Source organism: Mirounga angustirostris, unplaced genomic scaffold, assembly GCF_029215605.1.
Source record: "Mirounga angustirostris isolate CCGP_5_RB_7025 unplaced genomic scaffold, mMirAng1.0.hap1 SCAF_10, whole genome shotgun sequence".
In the NCBI taxonomy this organism is placed as follows: domain Eukaryota; kingdom Metazoa; phylum Chordata; class Mammalia; order Carnivora; family Phocidae; genus Mirounga; species Mirounga angustirostris.
The window spans coordinates 92,205,077-92,215,695 of record NW_026991718.1 but is presented as its reverse complement, the minus strand read 5'-3'; the positions used below and the strand labels follow the sequence as shown (position 1 = coordinate 92,215,695).

At 58.5% G+C, this 10,619-nt stretch overlaps 1 protein-coding gene across 1 annotated transcript; it reads right to left on the bottom strand.

The window, feature by feature from the left end:
• Positions 1-5,660: 5,660 nt before the first annotated feature.
• On the bottom strand, positions 5,661-8,594 carry NKX2-2 (NK2 homeobox 2). The gene is made up of 2 exons (XM_045883804.2): positions 8,057-8,594; positions 5,661-7,109 (listed from the first exon to the last, which is right to left on the bottom strand). Exons 1-2 carry the CDS (start codon positions 8,313-8,315, stop codon positions 6,547-6,549), a joined length of 822 nt encoding a protein of 273 aa, XP_045739760.1. The 5' UTR covers positions 8,316-8,594; the 3' UTR covers positions 5,661-6,546.
• Positions 8,595-10,619: the final 2,025 nt, after the last annotated feature.

The window sequence follows — 10,619 nt, the reverse complement described above, 5'->3', positions numbered from 1 at the left end:
GTAAAAGGATCAAAGTTTGGAGTCACGAATGCCTCTGATGGGAGGTAGTTCCACCTCGGGCACCCATGGGAAAATCAATGAAACAAGCTGGAATTGCGGGTCCTATTTTTAGGGGATGCACAAAGAGTAATTTAACCCTTCCAGCCCCTGGTCCTCTGCCCCAGACTCATCCTCTCAGAAAGGCACCAGGGCGGGGTGGAGTCAGGAGACATCTACAGTCTGGCGTCCTTTCCATTCTCGGATGCCCCTGTGCCCCAGTCGAGACCTCAGCACAAGGTGCTCTTAGCTGGGGTCGGGGGGCATTCTTGCCTCCCTCGCCCAGACCCCAAAGCCCCGCGTCGGCGTGGCGTCTCCTCCTGGTGGCCAGATGGCGCCACTGCACCGCTCGCCTCTGGCCGGGGAAAGGCGCAAGGTGGTGGGCACCTTTCTTCTCTGTCAGCGGCAACCGCTGGGATTGGAATTGGGTATGGGCAGGAGTAGCAGGAGTCCCGACTCAACGGTGAGTGAGAGGTGAGGGTCTCTTCTTCCTAGTACACTTCCGACCCCAACCAAAATCAGAATCCTCTTCGACAGCATTTTCTCGCTCCCCGAACCGCACCCTTACAGAACTGCCTACTTCGTGTCCACCCGCAGGGACCGATACGTGTGGGGACCGCTCAGGATCGCAGAGACCGCGCCGGGTGTCTATCGTGGAGCACTCCCAGTGACCAGCGCGCACCTGGGCCACTGGACCAGTTTGCTGCTGTTTGTGCCCCAACATGATGGAAGTGGGGCGGGACGGCAGGTGGCACTTATGTGGAAGAAAAAGGATGGGGGAAAACTACGACGGAGGAACAAGAGTGTTCTCAAGTTCAGGCTGCCTCTGTCGATGAGCACTTTCCAAAACGCCTGTGCACCGGCCATCCGTGATGGAGCCGTCTGACTTGCACGCTCTAATCCGGGTTCGGAGACGCCGACTCCTTCTCGACCTCCTCTCCGGGCTGGGGTGGCGCTTCCATGGAAATACAGCCGGGGATCGGGAAACCGGCCTGCCTCCCGGAACTTCCCGGGACTATGCTGGGCGCGCATCGCTGTGGCGGGAGCGCAGAGCTCGGGCGCCTCCTGGTGGCGGCGGCGGCCCGCGGCCACGCCAGTTTCTCGCGTCCGAGGCGGTGCGTCTGCAGGACGCGAGTTACGCGCGCGGGCAGGTGGCCCGCGGGCCTGCATTTCCCCACTTGCTCGGGTGGCGGCGCCGAGGCCTATATCGCCTCTTTATTAATAACGATGCCCCGGGAAGAAAAAAATATTAGAGCCTTTAAAAACCAGACTGCGTGGAAGAGGGGAGGGTGTGTGTGTGTGTGTGTGTGTGTGTGTGTGTGTTGGGGCGTTGGTGAAAGCAATAAAACTCAGATCGCTTCCTTGGAGAGATAGCGGTGGCTATAATGCGCTGGGGGATCAGGGGTTTATTTGCAGATCCTGGATAAAAGATGATGTATCGACACAGTTTAGAGTGTCATTGCGCCTGGCCTCTCAGGAAGCCACAAGTACATATTTCCTGAAATACCGGCCAACACAATATCTAATCCACACACCACTTAAGCATAGGAGGGGAAGCTCAGTATCTCAGAAGTTCGCTCCTGGTTTCTTAGTTATGGGTGGGGAGACCCCACCAGGACAGGATCTGGTGCGCCCGGAAGAGCCCTCCCCAGCAGTTGTCTTCAGTCCAAGTAATCACTTAGTGATGGGCCTTAATAAATACGTCTGAGAACTGTCCTTATGCTCGGTAAATATTGGATTAGCTTTTCAATGACCAGGCTCTTGAAAAGGCTCGAGAAATCCACACCAGGTCTCAACTAAGCCTAACAGTCAATAGGTAAGGAAAATAAGTTCTTGCCTGGCTGGGGTGGGGAGCGTTGACAAGAGGATTCCTCCTCTTATCAAGTTATCAGATTCTACTAAATATGACAGGAGTACTAAATGGGAAAGGGAGGCCCCCAAATTTTGGATTAGTTGGAATTTCCACCATCTTAGTTTTGTTCATTAAAGGCTGAGCGACTTTGCCCCAGGGCGATGTGTGTTCGTTCTGTGTTTATTTCCACAGCACGAACTCTTTGCTTTAGCACATATTTGGTTTGTTTGTTTGTTTGTTTAGGGGGTGCTTATGGGAGTTTTTGGCCAGGCTGTTGGGGGAGGTGCCTGACCCGAATGATCTCCAACTGCCCCTCGATAAGGCAGACTGCTTAGGTGAGGCAAAATCGGACAAATTCCTGGGAAGCTCTGCTCTGTGTCCCTGTTCCTGAATTTTGCTAACCAAAATGATGCAGGAGACGCTGAGAATTAAAGCGCAAGTTCCTCTCTCTTCCAACACGAGGAGGGGTGGCGGTGAAAGCAGTCTCTGAACCGGTTTCCCATGGCACTGAGATGCCAGTGGGATCCCCGCGCAAAATTCGAATGACAAGGGGTCGGTAACAGAGGCTGGGCACAAGTGGCTTCAGAACAGGCAGCTGAAACTGAGCTGGGCCAGGACTGAGCGCCCCCGGGGCTCTCGGAGTCTTTCCTGCAGTGCGCAGAAGGCAGGCTCCGCGCGCCTGGGCGTCGTGACTAGGCGGGAGCAAGGGTACTGGATTTTCATTTACTCTGAAGCCTCGAAGTCCGCGGGACCCCAGCATCCCCGGGCCCTGGGCACCTGGGTCTCCTCCTGAGCCCGGCGCAAACCGGAGGCTTCCGCGGGAGGCCCCCAGACAGGCGAAGCCTAGCTCTCAGTTACAGCGCACAGGAGCATACAAAGTGTGCGCAAGGAACCCAAACCCCGAGGGGGACAGTTCATATACCAGATTCTGAGCGTTAGAGCCAATATTTGGTAGAAGAGACAGAGGACAGAGACAGATTGGGGGGTGGGGGGAGAAAGAGAGCGAGAGCGAGAGCGAGAGCGAGAGCGAGAGGTATCCAGTTCTCAGTGTGTCACGGGGCCTAGGCGGGGCAAGCGCCCTCTGAAGCCATCAAAGACAGGGGTGGCTTTTTTCCCCTCCTCCAGCCTCCTCCCCAATAGATATAGCACGAATTTTTAATGCGTCTTCTTTTCACAGACAACAATACAGGGTTTGAAAGCCGGACACAATTTGGGTTTTGTGCGGGTCCCTCCTCGCGCTCCCTCGGCCCAGCTGGCCATATGGAATCCAGCATGGAGCCCGCGGATGACAAAGGGACCCAGTGACAGGCCCAACAAAACCCCAAGGAGACTTCTGCCTGACTCCGGGATTCACTGCCCGCGATAAGCGCGCTGAATGGTGCGGGTGGAGGGGGAGGGAGGGTGGGCCCCTTCTCCCTCTTCCCCTCTCTCTGTCCCCTGCGATCCTTTCTCTGTCTCTTTTTAATATGCACGCCTCTAACATCCCCGGCTCCCAGCTCTCCCATTGTGCCGTTTTGTGCAGCCCGCTGTAGATTGGGCGAAGATAGACTGTCGAAGCGGACCCCGCGCCGGGTGCGCTCCCAGGGCGCTGGGGTTAGGGCCACACAGGGCTCCGCGGGCGCTTTTATTGACTCCATAGGGACCCGGGGACAGAGAGAGGCGGGCGCCGGACCCACCTCCCCAGTTCCCAGCGGCGCGAGCGCACACCCAGCCTTCAGGCCTGCAGGCCTGGCCTCCGCCCAAAATGCACCGTCAGTGCGCCCTCGGCGCGCTCGCAGTGGAAGCCTTCCGGAATTTGGACCTTCCACTTTGCTTCCTTCCTCCCTGAAGGTTGGGCGGGGGGGTGGGGGGTGGGGGTGGGGGCTCCTATGATCATTCTTGGCCCCCGGAAGCCCAGGCCTGAACAGTCAAAATCAACTGGAGTCTTGGGGCTGTGACTCAGGCCTCCTGACAACCCCGCTTCAAGAGGCTCGGAAGTCTTACATCCTTTCCCCGCGGATTGGGGAGTTACAGGGAAGTTACCAGTGGGATCTTGAGTAGTCGGTATCAGGGCAAGTTGGGCATCCGACTATTGCACAATAAATGATTTAGGGAGAATTCTCTTGGCCTTTATAAGCAGCAAGAACTAAAACCCCAAACGTTTCCAAGCTAGTGTGGGGAACAAAGGGAGACTTCTCAGTATTTAGGAAAACCTGGGTGAATCCGGATGAACCTGGAGATGGGGAAGGACATTTAGGGAGATATTAGAAAGACTCCAGCGCCCTCAATTATCCAGGGGCGGGTGCGCAACGCAGAAATAACGTGTAATCACGTCCCTGGGAGTGTTGCGCTGAGTGCTATTGACGCGCAGATTTGGTCACACGGATAATCATGTTTACTTTAGATATTGAATTAAATCTGATCATCAACTAGAGGGAGCGAGAAAGTCAGCTGGGACCGCTCCCTTTGCTCGGCCTCCTCGCCACCCCCTCCTCCCCTACCCAGCCATGAAGGTGGAGCTCAAGAGAAAACGAAATGGGGCCGACTTTCAATCCCGAGGCATCTCAGCGCCCGCTGGGCTCTGAGCTACAGGGACCTGGGTATTTTCGGAAATCCTCGAGATAGAGGAGAGAGGCGGCCCCTCCCCGCAAGCATGGCCCCCTGAGACGCTCCCCCGCGTGGGCAAGTGTGCGCCAGCATCCGCCAAGGAGATCTCCATGCGACGAGGGTGGGATAGAATCAGTTCTCTATTACGGAAGGGCCGAAGCGCCCTCCCCCGGGCGAACCCGGGGCTGTTTGTTCGCCTCCTGCTCCCCTCACCACAACCCTGCAGGCCGCCGCGCACCACCCCGCCTCCAAACCCCTACTTTCTAGCAAGCGTTTCGCTCAGTTTCACGCCAAAGAGCTGGCCTGGAGGGCCGCGCGCCGCCAAATGCTAGGAGGGGCGGAGGCATGGGATCCAGCCTGGGGTTTGAGGGCTGGAAACCCAGAAAGGACGGGCGGAGGGGAGGAGGGAAGGTTCCGTTTGTAGGGAATGTCACTGACTCCTGCTCGCAGTCTCTCCGGCCAAAGAGCCTAAAGGAAGCTGCAGCAGCCCCCCTCCCTCCCCTGCGCCCCGGTCTTTGCGTTCCACATCAGTGCCAAAGCTTCGAGCACCCCGAAACCCGCCTCCCCCCTCTGCTCCGCGCCCTGGTCTCAGAGCGGTCTCCCAGGCCGCCTCCAGTCGGCGGATTTTGAAAAGGGGGTGGGGAGTAGAGAGAAAGCCGACCAGTCTCAACCTCAGCGTCCCCACCCCCCTTCTCCGCGCGAGGTAAATCAAATGCAACAAAGTGAAAGTCATCGAGTGTAGTGGCTTCAACAGCTTCTCAGGCTGAAGGAGCCACTCGTAGATTTGGGCGAGCGAGGGGGGCTTGTTCCCTTCGCCTTGGCGTTTTCCAAAGTCACTTTTCCTCCCAAGCCAGAAGGCTGCGGCCCCTGATTCAGACAGCGCGCGAGTCCAGGAGAGAGGCTCGGAGAGGGCGGGCGACCTCGGACTTCGGGTCGACAGCTCGAAGGCCCGAGGCCAAGCGCTCCCGCCCCAGCCGGGGATCCGAGGCGCGGGGCCTGGTCCGTCCGCCCGGGCTAGGCCTGTTCGGGGCGCCTCTTCAGCGGCCCGGGCGCCCCCGGTTCCCGGCCCTGAAGGGAAGCGCTGGTGAGAGCGCCGCGAGCGGCCTGGCCGGGGTCCTTGCCCCAGGCCTCAGGCCCGGCGCAGGGCGACAAAGTAAGACAAACGGGAGGGTCGGGCTTGGTTTTTTTAAACACAGGATTTTTATTAAAATTCTTATTTAAAAAATCGAAAGCTTTCAGCGGCCGGCGCTCTTGGGGAACCGCACGGAACCGCTGAGCTCCAAGTTCCAGGGCTCAGGACCCGGAGGTGGGGCAGGGGGCTTCTCGCCTACACATTTTTTTCCTTTTTCATATTTGCGAAATGTTTGCACTGAACAAAATATAAAAGGAAAAGAAAACAGGGGTAACCAAACATAAGCAAACCAAAACAAACCACAAAGAAAAGAATTGGGCCCCGTGGGGGAACAGGCCCGGACTGAAGATCATTTTGGCAACAATCACCACCGATATTTACAACGAAAAGCGAAATCTGCCACCAGTTGTCAGAACGTTTACATGGCCATAAATATTTAGCATTTTCTTATTTTAAAAAAGGAGAAAAAATCTCTATATTTTTAAAGTGTTCTCCACTTGCTTTAGAAGAAGACGGCTGACAATATCGCTACTCACACAAACATATTTTACAAAATTCACAAAAGCCGGGCGGGGGGATGTGTTGGTCTTTTTCTCGTTCTCAAGTGAGGACGTTAACGCTGGGACGATTTGGACCCCCCGGGGAGAGGCAAAGAAGCGAAGCTGCGCAAACATTCTGTAAACACGGCTTATAGTTCAGCCCTCTCCAAAGGTTCAGAAGGAGAGAGGGATGGGGCAGAGCTGGGTGGATGGAATCTGCCACTCCAGGGAGGCTCAGGCAACTTCCCGGCGCCTCCCCAACGGAGCCAAGAGTCAACTCGACTCCATAATAATAATTATAATAATAATAATAGCCACCGTTAAGGACCGAGTCCTCCTCGCTGCCGCCGCCGCCGGGGTGGGGCCTGAGCCTAGGGCCGCGAGTCTCGGAGGGGCGGCGCTCACCAAGTCCACTGCTGGGCCTGGACCAGGGGGTGTGCTGTCGGGTACTGGGGGGTGCTGGCCGAGCTGTACTGGGCGTTGTACTGCATGTGCTGCAGAGACTGCGCGCTGTAGGCCGAAAAGGGGATGCCCGCCTGGAAAGTGGCGGCTGCCAGGTCCTGGGCTTTGAGCGCGTGGCACGGTTTGCCGTCCCTGACCAAAACGGGTACGGCCACCCGGCGCGGCGAGGGTAGGGGCGTCACCTCCATACCTTTCTCGGCCCGGGCGCGTTTCATCTTGTAGCGGTGGTTCTGGAACCAGATCTTGACCTGCGTGGGCGTGAGGCGGATGAGGCTGGCCAGGTGCTCCCGCTCGGGCGCTGACAGGTACCGCTGCTGCCGGAAGCGCCGCTCCAGCTCATAGGTCTGCGCCTTGGAGAAGAGCACCCGCCGCTTCCGCTTCTTGCCCGCGTCCCCCCCGCCGCCGGGGGTCTCCTTGTCATTGTCCGGTGACTCGTCGGCCGAAGGCTCCGGGGACTTGGAGCTTGAGTCCTGGGGCGCCGCGCCGGCCGCCAGCCCGTGCACTGGGAGAGAGAGAAGCGCGTCAGGCGCCCGGAGGCCGCGCGCCGGCAGGGTCAGACCCTGCGCGCCCCGGATCCTCCGTGCGCCCTCGGCCCTCCGCGCCCAGCAGCCCGGCCCCACTGCCTTCGCCTTGACCCCCGCCCTGCTCCATGCGCAACAAAACCGTTGGTTTCCCCCAGGGGAAAGAGGAGAAGCGACAGGAATGGGGGTTCTGGGCTCGAGTTTCTAGGGGTTCGCACAGTGTGGGTGCGTATTTGGGGGGGAGTGGCGCGCAGAGAAGATCATTGCGGGTTAAGGGCTCCGGCCCCCTTAAGCAGTTTCCTCTCCGGAGGGACGTGGGCAGATTTTTAAAAGAAAAACCCCACAATCCCGGCATTGATCGGCTCGGCCATTTAAGGCAGGTTTTTGGGGGCTTTCGTTTTTGCTTTCGGACTTTCTCGACACCCTCCGCACCGCACAAAGCGTCCTCTATGATCGTGCAGGGGGCAGGGTGAGCTATTTATACCCGAGCTACCGGGAGCCTCCCCCACCCTCTACCCGTACCCCGAGGCTTGCTGGCTCGCTCCAGTGCTCCAGGCCAGTCCTTCCCGGCTGTCGGGGTAGGGGTGTGTGTGTGTGTGGGGGGGGTTTCGACCGGAGCCATCAGTCCTGGGTTGACATCTGTAAGCAGCTCTTGGGAGGTATTCCCCTCCCCCCCTTTTTCCTAATTTCTTGCTTTGAAAAAATATCTGAGACCACGTCTTTTTCCGGTACCGGGGGGGGGGGGGTGGAGTTGAAGAGGAGGAAAGAGTTAGGGCATTATTAACAAGTGTTAAAAATCTTTCCAGAGGAGCAGGGCGAGGGATCGAGTTTATATGGCTCTTTCCCCTTTCTCCCCCAGCGTCCAGTCCGGGCTGCGGCCACAGGAAGAGAGGCGCCACGGCCCCGGCGGCCAAGTTTCGCTACTTACGGGAGTACTGGAGGCCCTCGGTGCTGGCCAGCCAGCGCGTATATGGGTTGTCGCTGCTGTCGTAGAAGGGGTTCTTCAGGGGCAGGCTCTGCACCGTGTCCAGAGTGCCCTGCCCTAGCGGCCCGGCCCTCTTGGCGGGCTCCGGCCCCTCGCTCTCCTCCTCCGGCCCTTCGGCCACCGAGCCCTCCTCGTCGTTGGTGTCCGGCAGGTCCAAGATGTCCTTGACCGAAAACCCCGTCTTTGTGTTGGTCAGCGACATGGCTCGGGACCCCGCAATTTACGCCGCAAAGTTGTAGCTTCACTTGGTCAATTCGTGGCGCTCCCCAGTTGGGGCGGGGAGGGGGTATGGGGGGGAGGGATAGGGGGAGGGGAGGAGTGAGGTGGGCTTCAATTATTGAGATAATTATTATTTTAAAAAAGAGAAAGAAACTATAAGGAAGGGGAGGGGGGGCAAAAGCCCAAACGCAGCGCCTGTATCTTCTCTGAAACCACGCGGAAATGGACGCAGGGAATGGGTGGCCTGCGCGCCGAGCGCTGCGGGCCGGGCCCTAGTTTGTAACTCCAGGACGGGTGCCAAGGAGGCGTCAGCTCCGGCTCCGGCGGCCGCTCGGCGCGCGGTGGCGGCTGGTGGCGAGGAAAAAATGGGCCATTGCCCGAGCGATCAGTCCATATAAGGCTGGGCTCCACTCACGAACCTGGGGGGGGGGGAGAAGAGGGGGAGAAAGAGAGGGAGGGAAAGAGAGAGGGAGGGAGGGGGAGCGAGAGAGGGAGCGAGAGAAGGGTGGAAAAAAGGGGGGGAGACATTAAAACGCAAAGGTTGGACACGTGTGGGCGGGTCTTGGAAGTCAAGTGGATGAAGACAGTATTTGCAGATGTGAAATTGTGGGTTTTGGGGAGCTCCGCGCTCCCAGCCAACGGCCCTCTAGAGCAAGATGAGAGGTGTAACGTGTCAATTAATTGCAAAGACGGGGCGAGCCTTTTTTACCCAGTATTTACATACAAAGGACCACCGCGTCGCTCGCGAGTCCACACACTTGAAAAGGCCGTTTTAACAAATTGCATCTTTAAAAAAGCGGGGGAGGAGGAGAGAAAACAAAACAGAAACCAAGAGGAAAAAAAAAAATTCCTCCTTAACATTCACGGTTCCTACCTCCCCGCCCCCGTGCGCCCGCCCCCAGCAAGCCGGAAAATTGGCAATTTGTGGCGCCTTTGGAAAAGGGGGAGGGGGCGAAGGCTGAGCCGCGGAAATCTCTCCTCCTCATCGCTGGTGGTTCCCTAAACAAGATCCGGTTCAAATGGCAAGAGCCCAACTTCTGTAAGCCTCCTAGGTCAATATTTTGGTTGAGGCTTAAGGATGAGTACTAGAAATGACAAGGCAAGTAATTGATTCTAGTTAACGCCGAAAGAGCCCGAAACCCAGGAGAGGGATCGGCTCGGGGCCGGCCGGAGCCACCACCAAACGACCCCACCCCCCTCCAGCCACCCTTTATTTGCTAAAGACTTATTTATTTCCTTCACTCCGCCTCTCTCTCCCCAACCCCCTTCCATTTCTAAGCGGCCGGGAAGGACTGCACAGTTCACTTGCTGCTTTGCGGGCGGCCCGGGTGGGGGTTAGAACTCGAACTTGGGCCGGGTTCTGTCCGCTGCCCCGCCGCCTCTGGGCTCCGCGGGCCGCGTTCTTTGGGTGGAGGAAAGGACAGAAGGCCCCGCGCCCTTCCTGCCCCTTATTATGCCTCGATCTCCAGCCCCCCTCCCTCTCCAGCCTCCAGCAGCGGTGGGGCGGCAGGAAGGAAGAGGAGAGGGGTGGGGGGGGATACAAGGGCGCTGCATCCAGCCCGGGTGAGGACCCCGAAAGCCGCAGGGGAGGGGTGTCTCATGGGAGGCGGCTGGTGCTGTGTTTTCCTCAGAGTTTTCTTCTCCCAAGCAAATCCTTAAATTTCGTCTCCTTTTGGTTGCCCCAGGGGCGCGATCGGAGCACTTGTTCCAGGCTCCCAGCTTGCGTTAGGTTTGTGTGAAGTTCCCAACCTCTCGCCAGCCTGGGAACTGAACTTTCCTGGGACACCACCTTCTCCTAGACGCTGGGGAGAAGTCCAAGCTGTACTTCCCCCCCCCCTTCCAGTTTTTTTTTTGGGGGGGGTAGTAGGTGAGGGGAAGGTTTGCTACCTGATGCTCCCATCCGTCCCAGAAAAGTGCTTTGCGGGGGGTGGGGGGGTGGCGGGGAGGGGCAGAAGAGGCTGCGCGTGGGGGTCCGGGTCTCGCCCTCCCCTCTGCCCTTAGCCCGGGCCGCCCCAGAGCCGGCGGAGCGGAGCGCGCGGGCGCGCAGTCCTCTCAGCGCACAGCTGCGGCCGCCGCCGCGCCCTGTCGCCCCCGGGTTGCCAGCGCCGGGTGAGGGCGCCTCTCCCCGAGCCGCTCAGCGGCTTTCTGCAGCCCTGGCTGCCTCGCCCCCAGTATGTGACGTGGGTGACAATGGCCCAGGTTAGAGCGAGCCCCTCGTCGGCGCGTCCTGGGTGGTCGGACCCGGGCAAACACAAATACAAACCGATTGCTAAGCTGCGGACAATGA

Coding starts and splice junctions, on each gene's coding strand:
- NKX2-2 (XM_045883804.2), bottom strand. CDS start 8,315: ATGTCGCTGACCAACACAAAGACGGGGTTTTCGGTCAAGGACATCTTG. Junction 7,110..8,056: donor CGAGGGCCTCCAGTACTCCC/GTAAGTAGCGAA, acceptor TCTCTCTCCCAG/TGCACGGGCTGGCGGCCGGC.